Below are 19,194 nucleotides of genomic sequence, written 5' to 3'. Positions count from 1 at the left end.
TTGACCTTGCTGGGCCAGGGCCCTTTCCCCGCTGTGGTGGGATAAGAGGCAGCCCTCACAGTCACAATGCTCCCGGGTCACAGAGGCTCTGGGCCCCTGGCCAGCCTCTGCCTGGAAATTCCTTCTGGGAACGTCTTGTGGTGAGTACTACGGGCCTTATTCCAGGCCCTATGGCCTGTAGAACCTCACCACTGGGGGGAAGGCTGGGCCGGACAGAGTCATCACCTGTGGCACCAGCCCCATGGATGAGGTGGAATGGATACACAGACATCCCAAGGCTGAGGACCTAAGGATTGGGCTCATCAGCTGGGCAGGAACCTACCTCACCTTTGAGGCATACAAGAATACGGTCACTGCTACTGCAAAGAGTTTGGGCAGGAGACAGGTAACAAGGCAAATTTGTACTGGAATCAGTTTAGTAGCCAAGCTCTTTGTGTTTGTGTGTGTGTGTGTGTGTGTGTGTGTGTGTGTGTGTGTGTGTGTGGCAGCAGGGGTGCACTCTCAACCTAATCACTTTCCTAGCCTCTGTCATTGCCAGCATGAGACCTTTCTACTCCAGGCTTTTGCTCACAGGTCCCCATTGCTCCATCTCCCCTCTAAACGTATTCCACGAGGTGTAGCCTCAGCCCTGGCTTTGCTGTCTTGTCCCTCTGGCTGCTCCCTACCTTCCGTCTCAGCACAGGATGGTTGTGTCATCACAAAGAGCAGAGGTGGAAAGCCCAGGCTGGAAGGCAGAATTCTGGACATCCAGGGGAGGTTGGACCAGTGGAGTTATTGCAAGGCCTCTGTTTCTGTTCTGGTTGAAAATGAGGAACTGTGGAAGCCCGAGCAGTACTGGTCTTCATTTGAGAGAGGAATATAGGCACCTCTGGAATGGGTGCCAGAGTTCAGCAGAAGCAAAGTCCTCTCACTTATAACAAGGTTGATCAGCTGAACCAGACAATTGCATCTCAACTGTCCGTGCTCCGATCTTTTTCCCTGGAGCCTAGGAGAGCTCTTGCTTTTCTCCCGCCATGTTGGGGAGGCAGCCTTTGGGGATGAGAGTATTGGCTGAGTGTGCCATCCAGGGGCAACAGTGGGAAAGAAAAAAGTAAGACTCTTAAACTACAGCATTTCTTGGAAAATTAGGTATTGCAGGATAGGATCAAGGAAGGGAGAGGGAGGTTTACCTTCAGTTAGCTGAAGGAAGTGGGCATCTAGAACTTCTCTTTGGACCTTAAGAAGCCCTATGGCTCCAGTGGTGGCAGGGCCCAGAGATCTTTTAATTACTGTTGGGTGGGAGGGTGGAAGAGCTGACGGCAAGGAGACACCAGGGCTGACGTGGAGGTGGAGGTGGTTGGTCTTGATGCAGGTGCTGGGGTGACAATAGCGGTGACGGTTGCAGGGCTCCTTGGCTGGTCACATGGCAGTACTGATTTCCCTCTTCTCCCAATGCCTGCAGACCTGTGAGCTCCTGGTGAGCAATGAGCATGAGACACAGGCCGTGGTACGACTAAAGAGCTTGCAGGGCTTCTATCTGCTGTGTGAGGGGGATGGCACTGTGTGTTATGGCCGGCCAAGGAACAGCCACCATGGATGCTTCCTACTCCATTTCCACCGTAACAGCAAGTGGACCCTGCAGTGCTTAATCTCTGGTCGTTATCTGGAGTCCAACGGTGAGGATGTGTTCTGCAACTCCAGGGTCCTCTCAGCTTACCACATGTGGACACCCCGGCCAGCCCTGCATGTCCATGTGATCCTCTATAGCCCCATCCACCGCTGCTACGCCCGGACTGACCCTACCGTGGGCCGCATCTGGGTGGATGCAGTAGTCCCCTGCCTGGAGGAATGCGGATTCCTATTGCATTTCCGAGATGGATGCTACCACCTGGAGACCTCGACACACCACTTCTTGTCACACGTAGACCGGCTGGTCTCCCAACCCTCATCACAGACAGCTTTTCACATGCAAGTGCGGCCTGGAGGGCTCGTGGCACTGTGCGATGGAGAAGGAGGCATGTTGTATGCACAGGGCACACATCTGCTCCTGGGCCTCGGCTCTAATCCTGTGAGGGGTGAGGAGTGGTTCGTCCTACAGCACTGCCCCACCTGGGTCACCCTCAGGACAAAGACTCGGAGGTTCATCTCAGTCACCTACGGCAAGTGCTGGGTCCAACACAGCCATGGAGGGAGGAAGGGCTGGCTGCTGAAAAGAGGAAAATGTGTTTGGGATCAGCAAGGATTTTTGAATCTGCTAATAATGAAGATTCTGGGGTCCCAAGGGGACCTTTTGTGCCATGGAGAAGGACAGAAAAGCAGGGATATGGGCTTTAGGGGAAAGTCACTTGGGTCTTCTGCAGACTACCATGGTCTGACATGAGGTGCTGAAGGTTGAGAGGAAAAGTAAGGAGAAGGAAGCCCAGTTATAAAGCATGGAGGAAGGGCTGAGACTTCGGGCAAGGCCAGACTCGGGCTCCTACTGACATGTTCTTCCTCTGCAGATGCTGAGGTACATGCCACCTCTGAGCACTTAACCCCGATGTCCTTGTTCCAGTTTGAATGTGACAGTGAGAGCCCCACCTTGCAGCTTCGTACAGCCACTGGCTACTACCTAGCCCAGGTGAGACCTTGGCTTTCTGAGCAAGAGAAACCTTAAGCTTTGAGCTCTCCCTCTCTAGATACGCTTTCCGCTTCTTCAAGGCAGATGACCAGATGGTGAGGTGAGCTGGGACACCCTTGTCTGTACGCATGCATTTTCACCCAATGGAGCGTCTTTAAAAAAAAAAAAAAACTTTATTGAGGTATAATTTAAATATATGCAAATTATATAATATACATATGTATAAATTATGTGTATTATGTACAAATATGTACAGTACATATATTTGTTTTATAAATACACCTATTTTAAGTATAAAATTCTGTAAGTTTTGACAAATATTAATATATACACTCGTGCAACAATGCCATAACCATACCACAAGTTAGAGAATATTTCTGTCACCACAAAAATTCCCTCTTGCCCCTTTGCAGTTTTCCTCCATCCTTCTTCCCACCCTTACCCCCACCCTGCTATCACTGGTCTCTGTTCTGCACTATAGACTAGATTTGCCTACTTTGGAATTTCATATAAACAGTAACATACAGTATGTATGGTATATGTCCTCCTTTTTCTTGGCACAATGGTTTTAAGATTCATCTGTGACATTGCATGTATCAGTGGTTCATTCCTTTTTATTGCTGGGTAGTATTCTGTAATACTACTCATAAACAAAATTTATTTACCCATTAACTTGTTGATGTACACTTGGGTTGTTTCTAGTTTGGGCTATTATGAATAAAATTGCTATGAGCACTTGCGAACAAATCTTTTTGTGAGCCTACATTTTCATTTATCTTGGGTAAATACCTAGGAATGAAATTACAAAGTTATATCATAGATGTGTGCTTAACTTTATAAGAAAATCAGTTTTCTAAAATGACTATACCACTTTACATTCTCACCAGTAATGTATGAGGGTTCTAAGTGAGGGCTCCATATCCTCACCAGCATTTGGTATTGCCTGTCTTTTTCATTTTAGCCACTCTAGTGGGGGTGTAATGGCCTCTTTTGATGGCTTTCATTTGCATTTACCTTAAAATTAGTCATTTTTAGCATCTTTTCATGTGCTTCTTTCCCATTTGTATGTTTTCTCTGTGAGGTGTCTGTTCAGGTCTTTTGCTATTTGTTATTTGCCATTTGTTTTGAGTTGCAAGAATTCTTTACATGTTCTCAATTCATAGTCCTTTGCCAAATATATGTATTGTAAATGTTTTCTCCCAGTCTGTGGCTTGCCTTTTTACTTGCTTTATGGTATCTTTTGAGAAGCAAATTTTTAATTTCAATGAAGTTGAATCTGTCAACTTTTTAAACAGTTACTGCTTTTCTTACCCCAAGAAATCATAGCCTACTGCAAAGTTACAAAGAACTCTTATGTTTTCTTCTAGACATTTTGTAGTTTAGCTCTCACTTTTTTACATCTATGATCCATTGCAAAATAATCTGGGAATCAGAGCTGAGGTTCATTTCTCTCCATAGGCTATCCTGACCCCCTTTTTATGCTGTCTCTGGGACATGACACAGGCTGGGGGAAGTGGGCAAGCCACAACATGTTTTTCAAAAAGGATCTGAAGGCATAAAGCAGACTCTGGGAGAATGAAAAGGGCTGGCGGGGGGTAGGGGGTGGGTTGTGGGAAGAGGGTCTGGGAATAAAAATGATGGGAAGAGGGCTGAGATTGTTAATCCTCACTCCTTGTCCCTGTTCCTGATATTTTCTCCAGAGGCGCCACAAGATAGTGATGGCTGACGGGCACCCCCTGGAGACTGACACCTTCTTCCATGTGCAGTGGAACTGTGGCAGGATCATCCTGCAGTCCCTCAGTGGGCGCTTCCTGGGCGTTGCAGCCAATGGTCTGCTGATGGCCGGTGCCTCCCTTCCAGGTGAGCTGAGCAGCCCTCCTGCCAGGTTATTCCAAGTCAGGGATGCTTTTAGAGAGAAGTGGAATATGATTTAAAAAAAAAAAAAAAGCACTGGAGTTGGGTCAGAAGAGTTGGGTCTGAATTTTTGTTATCGCTTGAACAAACCATCTCTGAACCTCAGTTTCATTGTCTATAAAAGCAGAGATGATATTCATCCTGGTGCTTCACACGGTTGTCATGAGGATTAAACAGATCAACACATCTCAAGGAAGGAAGAATATTAAAATTTCTTGGGCTCCACACTGTGCTAAGTGCTCTCACAAACACTCCATAAGTACTTAACATTAGACCTGACACATAGTAGGTGTTTGTTAAATGTTAAAATATTGACAATACCCTTCTGCAATTACTGTTCCCCCTCCTGCTTCCATCTGAAAAAACATCTAGAGGCAGCCTATCCAGATAACTCCTTCCTACTTCTTTCAGGCCCCAATGAGGAATTTGGGATTCGATTAGCCAACCGCAGCTTCCTCGCACTGCGGGGTCGGTATGGGTACGTGGGCTCCTCGTCAGAACATGACCTCATACAGTGCAATATGGAGCAGCCCGACTGCATTCACTTACTGCCCTGCCGCCAGGGAATCTACCACTTCCAGGGTGAGTGGCTCCTCTTGCCTGGCCCTGGGGTTCACAATCTGGCCCCTGCCTTAGCCCCAGCTCAGACTTCAGGCCTGCTCATCAGAAAAGTAAAAACAGGGCTTCTGTTTGTTTTCACACTTCAAAGCCCCAGAGTGGGTTAGCAGAACAGAAACCAGTGGAACCCTGCTGACCCTCCTGCATTTCCATAGACAGACCTGCCAACAGGCAGGATGGGGCACCAGGGGAGGGTGGTCTGCCTTCAGGAAGCCCCCTGGAGGCAGCAAGCAGTTCCTTCGGAAGAATGGCCCATGAACCTGAGCTCTTCCCTCCCCAGCACAGGGTGGATCCTTCTGGTCAATAACATCCTTTGGCACCTTTCGCCCATGGGGCAAGTTTGCCCTCAACTTCTGTATAGAGCTCCAGGGGAGCAACTTGCTCACCGTGCTGGCACCCAATGGCTTCTACATGCGAGCGGACCGCAGTGGAACCCTATTGGCAGACAGCGAAGACATTACCAAAGAGTGTATCTGGGAATTTTAGGTAAGGGAAAGAGGGTAAAGGGCTGGGGGCTGGGGGGCAGGAGCTGAGGGTGAGAGGAGAAGGGAGGTGGGTGAGGACATGTGATGGGAAGACCAAAATGCATGCACAGGATGACTTCTGTCCCACAATTTGATTGACTCCAGACATTTACTCCAAATCTGTACCATTCCTTGAGGGCTTCTAAACCCAGACTTGGTAGAGAGAGGAGAAGAAAATGCATCTGAGTCTCCTGCTATTATGCTGCACTGGCATGTGGGCTTGCAAGCAAGCCTGGAGGGGACAGGGTGAGGTGTTCTTGCCTCTCTGCCTCTCCACTAAGATGCAGAATTTTTCCCCATTTTCAGGGAATATAGATGACTTTAACTATGTGTATAAGTGAAAAAAAAAAAAGATGTGATTTCTATCCTATGGGCTTTCTATCCCTACCCCCGGATCTCAGACATTTATCTCCAGCCCTGACCCTCTTCCTGAGCCCTAACGTCATCTCTCTCCAACTTCCTCATGGACAGTTGACTTGACTTCGTCCTGCCAGTCCCTCAAAATCTGCATAGCTGAAGTCAGCTTCCTTATCCTCCCCTCCTAAGGTGATTCTCTTCTTCCTGCCATCCCCAGGCATACCCAGGCATTCCACCCTCCCAGATGCTCAGGCTCAAGACCTCAGCACCATCTCTCTGTCCTCCATTTCTCTCCCTTCACCGGACCCTGCAGGTTCTTGGGTACTTCCTTAACAATGCCTCTTGAGTGCCTGCTCCTTCCTGATTAGCACCGTTGCCACTTGGTTCCAGGCTCTTCACCAGCAGGTGTATGGCTTCCAGGGCTCCCCAGCAGCACACAGCCACCAGATCTGTCCCTATCCAAAGTCATCTTCACACCAAGTTTGCTTCCCTAACATGCTTCTTCCCTTCCATCATTCCCTATTCACACTCTTCAGGGCACCTCTTTGCTCTTAGTCCTGTCCCTTCACAACCTTGCTTTCCTTTCTTGTTTTGGAAGGCACTTCAGTTTTGACATCAGATAGACCTGGAATCAAGAGCTAGTAAGCGGCCGAGCACAGTGGCTCACACCTGTAATCCTAGCACTTTGGGAGGCCAAGACGGGGGATCTCTTGAGGATCTGAGGATTTCTTGCGCTCAGGAGTTCAAGACCAGCCTGAGCAAGAGAAAGACCCTGTCTCTACTAAAAATAGAAAAAATTAGCAGGATGTGTTGGTGCATGTCTGTTTTCCCAGCTACTAGGGAGGCTGAGGCAGAAGGATGGCTTGAGCCCAGGAGTTTGAGGTTGCAGTGAGCTACGATAAGGCCACGGCACTCTAAGCCAAGCAACAGAGTGAGACTCTGTCTCAAAACAATAACAACAACGATAAAAGAGCTAGTAAGCTTTTTCCTATAAGTTAACTTGACATATGTCTGGTGTTCATCAAGAATAGGACAAATCACTTTTTTTTTTTTTTTTTTTTTGAGACAGAGTCTCGCTTTGTTGCCTGGGCTACAGTGAGTGCCATGGCGTCAGCCTAGTTCACAGGAACCTCAAACTCCTGGGCTTAAACGATCCTACTGCCTCAGCCTCCCGAGTAGCTGGGACTACAGGCATGTGCTACCATGCCCAGCTAATTTTTTCTATATATATTTTTTAGTTGGCCAGATAATTTCTTTCTATTTTTAGTAGAGATGGGGTCTCGCTCTTGCTCAGGCTGGTCTCGAACTCCTGAGCTCAAACAATCCACCCGCCTCAGCCTCCCAGAGTGCTAGGATTACAGGCGTGAGCCACCACGCCTGGCCTGGACAAATCACTTTATTCTCTCTCCTCGTACAGGATCTTACCCAGTGATCTAAAAGCCAGAGATCAGCAAATGACTGATTACTGAAGGATTCCATTTCCTGTTTCCTCCCCAGGTCAATGGGAGGCCATCTACCAAAATCCAAATCCTCCAGGAAAGACTACTGCACCAAACAGAGCAGGAACCCCAGAGTCAAGATCCAAGAGAAGAATATCTGTTACATTTTTCCTACCCAGTTTAGCAAAACACCTGCTTCAAAGAACAATACATCACAACAGGCCACCCCCAAGATCCTGGTGTGCATCTGACTCAGTATAGAGCAGGGGTCTGGATGTGAGTGGAGATTGAGGCCCCAGGCCACAGCTCTAAGTTCTGTTCAGAAGAGGGGACACCAAATAGTACCCGTTTCTTCCACCGATCCTCCCCATCCCCACCCAGAACCACTAGGCTTTTCCCAAGGACTTCTAGGGAGCCAGCCTTGTCCTGAAGGAGTCAGAATCCAGTTGTGAGTTTAAATGTCTTTTTGGTTTAGAAAGAAGGAAGGATTATTAATCCCGTGGGCATAGGGTAATGGCAATAACACCTTATGCCTGTGTAGCTCACCCGTCCCTCCCCTACCACATTTCACCACATTGTTGTTACCTTTGACCCACTGAGGTGGATATTTCCTCCACCGATTCTTGTCTTTTACAGGGAGCTGGAGGGATTTGCCCAAGGTTCCATGACTAATCATAACAGAGCTAGGCCTAGGACCCATGTCTTCTGACTCTAACGTCCATTATTCTTTCCATCAAAGAACGTCTGTCATTCTTGCACTGTCTTCATGATTTCGGCTTTTAGCTACCTACCACCTGCCTTATTAATCTTTTTATTGACAAAGACTCTTAAATAGATTTATTTAGAAAGGCATAGTTTTTTTTTGTTGTTTTGTTTTTGTTTTTTTTTTGAGACAGGGTCTCACTCTGTTGCCCAGGCTAGAGTGCCGTGGCGTCAGCCTAGCTCACAGCACCCTCAAACTCCTGGGCTCAAGCGATCGTCCTGCCTCAGCCTCCCAAGTAGCTAGGACTACAAACATGTGCCACTATGCCCAGCTAATTTTTTGCATATATATTTTTAGTTGTCCATATAATTTCTTTCTTTTTTTTTTAGTAGAGACGGGGTCTCGCTCTTGCTCAGGCTGGTCTCAAACTCCTGAGCACAAAGGATCCGCCTGCCTCGGCCTGCCAGAGTGCTAGGATTACAGGCGTGAGCCACCACACCCGGCCTAGAAAGGCATAATTTTATCGTTATCATAAAATGGAAAACCAGAATCAATTGCCATAAATGGAAAATGACTATAGAAATAAATACAGAGATACCTCAGAGATATTGTGGGTTCAGTTCCAGGCCACAGCAATAAGCAAATATCATTATAAAGTGAGTCACACAAATTTTTTGATTTCCCAGTACATATAAAAGTTATGATTACACTATACTGTAGTCTATTAAGTATACAATGACACTGTCTAAAAAAACCAATGCACATACCTTAATTTAAAAATACTTGAAGACTGGGTATGGTGTGGTGGCTCATGCCTATAATCCCAGCACTTTGGGAGGCCATAGTGGGAGGATGGCTTGAGCCAGGAGTTCAAGACCAGCTAGGCAACATAGTGAGACCCTGTCTCTGCAAAAAAGTTTTAAAAATTAGTTGGGTGTGTTGGCAGATCCCTATAGTCCCAGATATTCAGGAGGCTGAGGCAGGAGGATTGCTTGAGCCCAGGAGGTTGAGGTTGCAGTGAGCTACGATAAGGCCACTATACTCTAGCCCAGGCAACAGAGAAAGACCCTGTCTCAAAAAAAAATGCTTTATTGCTAAATAATGTTAACAATCATCTAAGCCTCCAGGGAGTTGTAATCCTTTTGCTGTTGGAGGGTCTTGCCATGATGTTGACGGCTGCTGCCTGATCAGGATGGTGGTTGCTGAAGGTTGGGGTGGCTGTGGCAATTTCTTAAAATAAGACAACAATGAAGTTTGCCACATTGATTGACTCTTCTTTACACTAAAGATTCCTCTGTAGCATGTGATGCTGTTTTTACAAAATGATAGCATTTGACTCACAGTAGAACTTTCAAAATTGGAGTCAATCCTCTCAAACTGTACTGCTGCTTTATCAACTGAGTTTATGGAATATTCTAACTCCTTTGTTGTCATTTCAACAATGTTCACAGCATCTTCATCAAGAGTAGATTCCATCTCAAGAAACCACTTTCTCTGCTCATCCATAAGAAGCAACTCGGCCGGGCGCGGTGGCTCACGCCTGTAGTCCCAGCTTCTTGGGAGGCTGAGGCGGCGGGCGGATAGCTGCAGCTCGCCGGTTCGACACCAGCCCGAGCGCAGTGAGACCCCGTCTCCGTAAACAAAAAATCATAAAAAAGACCAAAAAAATACTCAAAACCAACAAAACCCAGCCGGGCGCTCTGGCAAGCGCCTGTAGTCCCAGCTACCCGGGAGGCTGAGGCACGAGGATCGCTCACAGCCCGGGACCTGGAGCTTGCGGTGACCCAGCCTCACTGCACTCTACCCAGGACACCGAGTGACACTCTGCCTCCACAAAAAAAAAAAAAAAAAAAAAAAACATAAGAAGCAACTCCTCATCTGTTCAAGTTTTATCATGAGATTGCAGCAATTCAGTAACATTTTCAGGCTCCACTTCTAATTCTAGTTCTCTTCCTATTTCCACCACATTTGCAGTTACTTCCTCCACTGATGTCTTGAACCCCTCAAAATTATCCATGAGGGTTGAAATTAACTTCCTCCAAACTCCTGTTAAGGTTGACATTTTGACCTCCTCCCATGAATCACAAATCTTCTTAATGGCATCTAAAATGGTGAATCCTTTCCAGAAGGTTTTCAATTTACTTTGCTCATATCCACCAGAGGAATCACTTTCTATGGCAGCTGTAGCCTTACAAAATGAATTTCTTGAATAATGAGACTTGAAAGTTGAAATTACTCCTCAATCCATGGGCTGTAGAATGGATGTTATGTTAGCAGGCATGAAAATAACATTAATCTCCTATATATCACCATCATATCTCTTGGGCGACCAGGTACATTGTCAATGAACAGTAATATTTTGAAAGAAATCTTTTTTTCTGAGCAGTAGGTTTCAACAGTCGGCTTAAAGTATTCCATAAACCATGCTGTAAACAGATGTGCTGTCATCCAGGTTTGGTTATTCCATTTTGTAGAGCACATGCAGAATAGATTTAGCATCATTCTTAAGGGCCCTAGAATGATAAATGAGCATTTGCTTCAATTTAAAGTCACCAGCTGCATTAGCCCTAACAAGAGAGTCCACCTGTCCTTTGAAGCTTTGAAGTGAGGCATTGGCTTCTCCTCTCTAGCAATGAAAAGTCCTAGATGGCATCTTCTTCCAATAGAAGGCTATTTTGTCTGCACTGAAAATCCGTTATTTAGTGTAGCCACTTTTATCAATGATCTTAGCTAGATATTCTAGATAACTTGCTGCAGCTTCTACATCTGCACTTGTTGTTTCACCTTGCACTTTTATGTTGTGGTGATGGCTTCTTTCCTTAAACTTCATGAACCAACCTCTGCTAGCTTCAGACTTTTCTTCTGCAGCTTCCTCACCTCTCTTGGCCTTCATAGAGTTGAGGAGAGTTAGGGCCTTCTATCCAGACCACTAAAAGCAATGTTTATCTTTCTTATCATTCATGTATTCACTGGAGTAGCACTGTTTATTTCTTTCCAGAACTCTTCCTTTGCATTCACAACTTGGCTAACTGTTTGGCACAAGAGGCCTCGCTTTCAGCCCGTCTTGGCTTTCAGCCTGCCTTCCTCACCAAGCTTCATTATTTCTAGCTTTTGATTTAAAGTGAAAGAAGTGTGACTCTTACTTGAACACTGAGAGACCATTGCAGGGTTATTAATTGACCTAATTTCATTTATCTCAGGGAATAGGGAGGCCCGAGGAGTGGGAGAGAGAAGTGGGAACAGACATTTGGTGGCGCAGTCAGAATATATGTGACATTTATCAATTAAGTTCACCATTTTATATGGGCATGGGTCATAGCCTCCCCAAAACAATTACAATAGTAACATCAAAGATCACTGATCACAGATTACCATAACAGATATAATAATAATGAAAAAGTTTTGAAATGTTGCAAGAATTACCAAAATGTGATACAGAGCCATGTAGTGAGCACATGCTATTGGAAAAATGGTGCCGATAGACTTGCCACAAACCTTCAATTTACAGAAAACACAATATAACGAGGTATGCCTGTATAATGAAAACAAAGTGCTGTTATCAAATCCTAGTGAGATTTTCCTTCCTGGCCCAAGGCATAGAGCCTGAGGCTCCCTTTCCCTTTGTTAATAAAGGAGATTAAGAACCATTAAAGAGATACTAAAGACTATGACCAAAATGAAACTTTCTCCTTGGTGCAACCAGAATTAAAAGGGAGTTGAAAACGGGATGATTTTCTCACTTCTGGCTCAATATTATTTAGGATACCAACAGTGATGCCTGTTCCCCACTTTGGAAAAATTGCCGCATATCATAATAAATGCCTGATTTTTAAATCCATTAAGAAGAGAAGGCTGAAACTGGAACATGAGAGAGATTCCGTTTGGATGGAGGAAAGTTTTAAAGTATATTGTTTCTCGAGAGATAGAAAAGAATTTTTTTTCATAATTTTAATCCAATAAGTGAAGGTTGAAAATACTAGGGACTAGGGCATCTCCTTTCCTCAAGAGCATTAAGAACATACCAAAGATGTGCAGTTTGGATACACTCTTCAGAGAGATAGGACCTCGGAGGTTATTTAATGCAGAATCTCTTCCTCAGCATTCTGTAAATTCATAGACTTAGTCCCCCCTGATCTGCAGAGGGAATGTTTCAAGACCCCCAGCTGATGCTGAAACCACAGATAGTACTGAACGCTATATATACTAGGTTTTTTCCTAAACATACATACCTATGATAAAGTTTAATTTATAAATTAGGTGCAGTAAGATATTAACAACAATAACTAATAATAAAATAGAACAATTATAACGATATGCCAGTATCACCACTCTTGTGCTTTGGGGCCATTATTAAGTCAAATAGGGGTTACTCGAACACAAGCACTGTGATACCACGACAGTTGATCTGATAACCGGGACTGCTACTCGAGTGACCAGCAGGTGGGTGGCGTAGTAGACAGGATGAAGACGTGAGATTTCAGCATGCTACTCAAAATGGTGTGTCATTTGAAACTTATGAGTTGTTTATTTCCGGAATTTTCCATTTGATATTTTCAGACTGCTGTTGACCACAGGTAACTGAAACCCAGAAAGCCAAACCATGGATAAGGGGGACTACTACTCAGATGCCTGGGCACGTGTGTACATGGGGATATACAAGCACGTGTGCACGCGCACACACACACACACACACACACAAACGTGCGCACACTGATGCTGCGCTCCCCACAATTGGCCAGCCACGGGGCTTCAGCTGAGTAGCTCCTTCCATTGCCGACATCAGCCCTGTCGCTGAAGTGCACGGCTTATTCTCAGGCTGTGTTGTCTTATTTTTGTCACCCCATGAAACCTCGACTATTTCCCTGGACAGTTCTGCCCAGCAGGGCGTCCAGCTTGAAATAGAGAAGGCAGGGCAGGAGCAGAGTGTGCCCTGTTACCCTGGAAATTTCACTCTAGAGCTGTGCGGTCCGGTAGGACTTTCTGCACTGATGAAACGCTCAAAAATCCTCACCATCCCACACAGTAGCCAGGAGCCACGTGTAACTGTTGGGCATTTGAAATGTGGCTAGTGTGGCTAGTGAGGATCTGAATTGTTCATTTTACTTAATTTTAATTACATTTTGAATAGCCACAGGTGGTTGGTGGCTGCTTATTGACCAGCACAGCGCAAGAGTATTTGGTAATAAAGAGACTTCTTGAAGGACATCCAGGTCAGTGCCTGTTCCAGATGGGAGTAAACAAACGTGCCCCCACTCCCACTCCCACTCCCCCCCGGCACACACCATCATCATCCATCCCCTGCCCTTCAAAAGGAAAAGAATCTAGAGGGATGAGCCCATCCTCCTTTCCAAATATCCCCTTCTTCACCTCCTTCCCCCCTTTCCCTGCATCTCAAGACCTCTCAGGAGGGCCCTAGAGCTTCCTCTGCAGAAGGACAGAATTGAAACGATTTGCAACTTGTTGCCAAGAAGAACCAAGCAAACGTGACCCTGGAGCATGTAGAAATGGAAAAGCAGAATATGAAAAGTGGCATTTCACTCTATTTCCTGCTGTGGCAAAAAATACATAAGCAATTAGGGAACTGATGTCTATTTTCTTAGATTAAGGAATTACAGTAAATTTTCTTAGAGGTGGATGAGGTATTGTGGTTATGTGAGAAAAAATCCTTATTTTTTTGCGATGCATGCTGGAAGACTTAGGGATGAAGTGCCGTGATGTAATATTAGTGTGTGTCTGTGCACACACGCATATGTGTGGGCATATGAGCACCCAAACACCAAGACAGATAGACACATATATACGTATATAGATACATGCGTGATAGATGCATTGATACATAGATAAATACATCGATTAAATACATACATGCATAGATTAGATGATAGATATAGATAAATGACAGGGCAAACTGTTTATAATTGTTAAATACAGGGGTGAGCATAGGGACGCTCATGGGGACAACATGATGGACAAGAACCACTGCTAACAAAAAATGCTTTTATTACTGCTGAGTGAAGGCCTCTTAAGGTCAGTGTGAGAAGCATGTGAGTGTCGCTCCTCCAGCCCCTCCAATCAGGTGGTGCACGGGGTAGGAGGCAGCAATGCAGGGGCAGGCAAGGTCCCCGTATGAGGGGGAGACCACAGGAAGGAGGAAGGGGCCATGGGCTGCGTGGGCAGGACAGTATTAGATGCCCCCTAGCCCATCTCCTTCCCTCTCGGGGCCTCTTGCCTCCTCCCAGGCCTTACAGTAGCAGGGGGCCCGGCCAGGGCAGGGCCTGAGGGGCACCAAGACTGGTGAGGAAGGACGCGGAAGGCAAAGTAGTACTGAGTCCTGGGAACTCGGCTGTGGGGGCAAGTAGCCTGCAGGGATAAGGAGAAGGGAGCTTGGGCTTATTCCTGCCCCACCCCTCAAAGTGACTTTAGGGAAGGGGCTGAGACCTCAGTTTCCTACCCTAGATGTACACACTCAAATCTCAGTTCTACCCCCTTTACCTGCTGTGGCTATCAGTGGTGCTACAGACTCAGGGGGTGCTAGTTTCCCCAACTTTGTGGGCCATGCAAGGAATGAGGAAAGCTGTACAAAGGTTCATTTAATGATCCCAACTGGAGATCCATGCCTCTGGGGGTTAAAGAGTCCATGGGCCCTCCCCATACCCTTCAGGATTGAGGCCAGGCCAGAATTCTTACCCCAGCAGGGCTGGAGTCGGGCTTGGGGTTGAGCGTCACTCAGAAACCTGTCTGGTGCTGTTGCCCAGCACAGCTGACAGCAGGGGGAACCCAGTGGCTCCAGGGCAGGCAGGGCTGCTGTGGGCACGCTGCCAGGGGACTGCTGGAAAAAGTGAGAGGAGATCCTTAGCTGCTAGTGATGCCTTCTCTTCAGAAGGCCTGGGACCCCAGGGCCGCCTGCCACCCAGGCTGTATCCTGCACAACTCCAGAGGGCACCATTCACATAGTAGACTATGAGGATGGAACTTTCTAGAAGTGTGCACTATGGGGCCCTGGGGAGTCATGGCCCTGGGGAGTCATGGATCTTAGCTCAGGCCTTCCCCAGAAATGGGAGAGGCAGTGAGCCCTTTGGTCTTCCCAGCACACAAATTCTCTCGCCTCCAGAGTACCTGTGCAGAGACGATCCCTGCGGAGACCTTCGGTACAGTCAGACCCTGGGAAGCACCTATAAGGTGAGGGTAGATCTGCTCAGAGGGAGGATTTGGGGGTGGGGCTGGGGAGTGCAGTGAGAGGCAGGCAGGTTCCAGGGAGGGCAGCAACTTCTGGCAGGGTTGGGAGGAGATGGTTGTTACAACCCTAAACTGTCCTCCTCCCCACTGCAGAGAACAGTACAGCCCTTAAAACAGGGACTGTGTGTGCTCAGCATCTGGCACAGGGCCTGGCACATGGGAGGTGCTGGGTAAATGTTGGATGGATGAATGTGCAGAGAAATCACCTGGCAGCTGCATTTCCCACTTGAGCTTCTCTTGCCGGCGCCATTTGGCTCTTCTGTTGGAAAACCAGACCTGAGGGACGACAAGGACAATGTAGCGGGCTGCGCTTTCTGCCGCCTGGCACCTGCTGCTCTCACCATGTGTTCCTGGCCTGTGCTCAGAATGTGACCCTTCCTCAGGCCTCACATCCTCCCTCCCTGCTCTAACCCTTGCTCTCTGGCCCCTTCCTCAACTCAGAGGCTTGGGGTGGAGAAGAGAAGCAAGCAATCAGCAGAAGGGGAATGAGGAGGGTCTCATCTCCAGTTTTTGCACCAAATTTGTTTCCACCTCCTTGCCCCCGCTCCACCTCATCAGAACCCAAATCCCTGGCGGCACAGACTCCTGGCAGAGACTCCTCCTCCTTGTGGTTTGTGCACACCGTGTGGCAGAGCTCACTCACCCTCACAGTGTCCTCAGGCAGAGAGGTGGCAGCAGCCAGCTTTCCACGGGCCACTGAATCAGGATACTGCCCACGCTGGAACTCTGCAGAGATCGGGGCTCACACAGTAAGGGCACAGGGACAGGAGCAAGGCATGGGTCTTCCCTGGCCTCATTCCCTACCTGCCACAACCCTAAACTGCCTTCCTCCCCATGCAGGGCCACCCACAGCCTACACCTCTCCACCTTTGCCCCCAGGCCTCAGGCTGCTGCCTCCATGTCATACCAAGCACCCTCTAATCTGCCATCTGCCCCAGCCCAGCACCTTTCTCCAGTGCCTCTGCTTGGCCTGGGGAGAAGATAGTCCGATTCCGGTGGCCGGTCCCAGGGTGGGGTCCCCGGGGAGCCTCAAAGCCACTTTGGGGAGTGGGAAGAGCCGGAGCCAAAACAGCTGCAAAGGAGGACAATGGCTTATGGCAGTTTGTGACAGTGATTCCTCTGGTCAGATGGGGTCACTGAGTTCCTGTGCCTGTGCCCAGGGGACAGCATGGGGGCAAGTGCAGAGCTGAGTTGGTGGGGCATTCACAGTTACCTTGGAGGTCACCACAAGGACACTTGGTGGGAAGTGCACTCAATACCTTGGTGGGGTCACACTTAGTGTTTAGGGGGAAACAGCAGCAGGGTTGGTCCACATTTGTGTGATCCCAAAGAACATGAAGGATGCTCTAAGAAGCAGTGCACGAGGCAGAGGGAGGATTTGAAACATCAGTACTGCCTCTTTCTCAGCAGAACCAAGGGCCTAGGGGACCTGGGCTCAGTTCCAGGCCCTGCCATCAACTAGCTGGTGACCTTGAGTAAGTCACTTTACTTCTCTGAGCCTCAGATTTCTTCTGCCAGGTGGGAATGAGACTCCCTGTCTGGCCCTCCTTACTGGGTTGTTATGAAGGTGATCCAAGAAAGAATGAGAAGGGCTTTGAGAACTGTAAAATGCTGAAGATTTGGCTCTGATTGTCCTTGGGGGCAGCTCCAAGACCCACCTGGTGACCTGAGCTGTGCCCAGGGCAGTCCCTGTTCCTCTTGTAGTGCCCGCAGGACTCGGTTGATGGAGGAGACCTGGGACGTCAGGGTGTTAGTGGGGGCATGGTGCACAGCCCAGGGTTGCATCCTCAGGATATTCCCCCCAATATCTTTTCTCCCCTCCGTCTCCACTCGCACGTCATTCCCAGGGGCAGCCTCTTCTCTCTCCCCATGCTTGCACCTTCTCTCCACCATCACTTTTTAGAAGAGAAACCTATGGGCCAGAAGGGCCCAGGAGCCCTTCCCCCAGCCTGGCATGCCCACATTGCCAAGTAAGAAGGGCTCCCATTCTCCCCAGACAGCCTGTTGGCCAGCCCCAGCACAGGCAGGGGAGCATACTTACACTGGGAGTCTTGTCCTGGGTGCAAAGCCCTTCAGCACAAAGCTGGCGTTGGATCTCCCAGGCAAAGAGGGCTGGGCACTCACCCTTCAGCTGGGCAATTCGAGCCACCACAGGGGGTGTGGCCAGCCGAGGCTTGCTTCCCCCAATACCTTTGGGCTCCAAGACACCCGTGCGGTAGTAACGCCCTAGGATCTTGCTCACACAGCCATTAGATACCTGAGTCAGGTGAGAGAGAAGCAGGGACAGGTGAGGCACGATGAGCAGAAGGAAAGGGAGTATCCCTGGGACAGAAGGAGGCCACACAGCAAAGTGAGACTTACAGGCTGTGGAGGGGAGACTCTAACCTCACCTGTGAGAGCCTGAAGCTCCCCTTCTCAGCCTCCAAGAGGGTCTTCTAGGCAGTAGCCCAAGCCCCAGAGGCCCTCAGAGTCTACAACAGCCCAGACTCTTGCCTTCAGAGAGGTCTTTTCTCCCTGCTTCTTAAGGCCCTGGCACTCTACCTTAAGGCTCCGTGAGATGTCGCAGGGCCGCATTCCGCTGACTGCCAGCTGCACAATCTGCTGCCTGGTGTCCAAAGGCAGGGGCCGACCGTTCACAAAGAGCCCGCCCAGCTGATTCACGCTGCTGATCCCTGGCCATGAGAAAGAGACATCCGCATCCCACCTCTCCCCACTCCCCCACCCACCTGTGGAGAGGGTCACTCAGGCCCCTTCAGCCTGGCTTCCCACCATGGAGAAAGTCCTCCCCCAGGAAGATGCCCGCCTTCTGCTCCCAGGCTCTCAAAACCTGCCACTTTCTTTGGCAGCTGGCTCTTGGGTGACTCTCCTGATCTAGGGGAAGTGGGGTGGAGCAGAGGGAGTGTCTGGAAAAAGCTTCCCCCAGAACTTTGGCCAATGGCAGATGAAACTGTGTTGATGGAAGCCAAGCCTTGAGACCTTCCCATCTCTAGGCTCCTTACCGTCCTGCTGCATGCTCCAGGCTGGCCCTCCACAGAGGGACAGGAAACTAACTGGGAAGACTGGAAAGGGGAGTTCCTTCTAGGAGCTTCTTTTCTGGTTTGGGGCTGGGTCTGCAACAATAGGGGGTTATTTGGATGAAATCTCTTGCTTGCAATGGTCTTAAGATGTAGTGTTTTGTGATAGTCAAGTTTCTAAGATTTGCCAGGAGGTTGGCTAAAATTAGCAAATTAGGATTCCTTTTACTTAAACTCTGAAGTGATGAACTAAAACATCAAAGGTGGCAGAGGACTAGATCTTTCTGGATGTCCTGACAAGGGGCTGGGAGGGTTGGGAGGGGTCTCATTTCCCACATATCCGTTACAAAAGGTCAGGGAGGTAGAAGGGGATGATGCTTCCAAATGCTCACGCTTTCCCTTTCCCAAATGGGCAACTGTTGTCTCTGACCACTCATGATCCTCCTCAGTCCTGGCTGACACACTGGAGCCAGAGACTCTGGAGTCCCCAAGTTCAGGGCTCTACTTTCACTATCAGGCAGTCATGGGTTAGGTTCTCCAAACCACCAGCTGGATGGTTCAGAGCACTTCAAAAGGAGGGCTTGTGCCTGTTTTTTATACTCTCCAGGAAGCCTTGGGGAAACGTAGGGCTCAGCTCTGCACCCCAGGTATTGGGGCTCTGATCCCACACATTGGAGGTAGAGATGAACAAGCCCGAAGTGCTGGCTTCTCCTAGAAGACACACCTCTTGGCATCTCTAACTTGCTGGGGTTGTTGGTTCCTGTTAACTCAGAGGGGTTCTAGATCTCAC

General features: G+C 48.3%; 2 protein-coding genes across 3 annotated transcripts; one reads left to right on the top strand and one right to left on the bottom strand.

The window, feature by feature from the left end:
- The first annotated feature begins 68 nt into the window (after positions 1 to 68).
- Positions 69 to 7,738, top strand: FSCN3 (fascin actin-bundling protein 3). 2 transcript variants are annotated; one of them, XM_045564821.1, is made up of 7 exons: positions 69 to 385; positions 1,442 to 2,138; positions 2,481 to 2,599; positions 4,300 to 4,459; positions 4,925 to 5,095; positions 5,417 to 5,617; positions 7,510 to 7,738. In XM_045564821.1, exons 1-7 carry the CDS (start codon positions 242 to 244, stop codon positions 7,710 to 7,712), a joined length of 1,695 nt encoding a protein of 564 aa, XP_045420777.1. In that variant the 5' UTR covers positions 69 to 241; the 3' UTR covers positions 7,713 to 7,738. The 2 variants fall into 2 exon arrangements, with proteins under 2 accessions (XP_045420777.1, XP_045420778.1); XM_045564822.1 differs by lacking the exon at positions 7,510 to 7,738 and having other exon boundaries at positions 116 to 385; positions 5,412 to 5,617.
- Positions 7,739 to 14,182: 6,444 nt separating this feature from the next.
- On the bottom strand, positions 14,183 to 18,498 carry PAX4 (paired box 4). The gene is made up of 10 exons (XM_045564820.1): positions 18,390 to 18,498; positions 17,932 to 18,062; positions 17,432 to 17,647; positions 17,049 to 17,124; positions 16,337 to 16,462; positions 16,034 to 16,116; positions 15,597 to 15,666; positions 15,271 to 15,326; positions 14,842 to 14,983; positions 14,183 to 14,319 (listed from the first exon to the last, which is right to left on the bottom strand). Exons 1-10 carry the CDS (start codon positions 18,400 to 18,402, stop codon positions 14,183 to 14,185), a joined length of 1,050 nt encoding a protein of 349 aa, XP_045420776.1. The 5' UTR covers positions 18,403 to 18,498.
- Positions 18,499 to 19,194: the final 696 nt, after the last annotated feature.

This window comes from Lemur catta, chromosome 11, assembly GCF_020740605.2.
Source record: "Lemur catta isolate mLemCat1 chromosome 11, mLemCat1.pri, whole genome shotgun sequence".
In the NCBI taxonomy this organism is placed as follows: domain Eukaryota; kingdom Metazoa; phylum Chordata; class Mammalia; order Primates; family Lemuridae; genus Lemur; species Lemur catta.
The sequence above is the reverse complement of the archived record's forward strand: the minus strand, read 5'-3'. Positions and strand labels throughout refer to the sequence as shown.

Coding starts and splice junctions, on each gene's coding strand:
- FSCN3 (XM_045564821.1), top strand. CDS start 242: ATGGATGAGGTGGAATGGATACACAGACATCCCAAGGCTGAGGACCTA. Junction 386..1,441: donor AGAGTTTGGGCAGGAGACAG/GTAACAAGGCAA, acceptor CAATGCCTGCAG/ACCTGTGAGCTCCTGGTGAG. Junction 5,618..7,509: donor AGTGTATCTGGGAATTTTAG/GTAAGGGAAAGA, acceptor TTTCCTCCCCAG/GTCAATGGGAGGCCATCTAC.
- PAX4 (XM_045564820.1), bottom strand. Junction 15,667..16,033: donor TGCCTGAGGACACTGTGAGG/GTGAGTGAGCTC, acceptor GTCGTCCCTCAG/GTCTGGTTTTCCAACAGAAG. Junction 15,327..15,596: donor GTGGGAAATGCAGCTGCCAG/GTGATTTCTCTG, acceptor CTCACCTTATAG/GTGCTTCCCAGGGTCTGACT.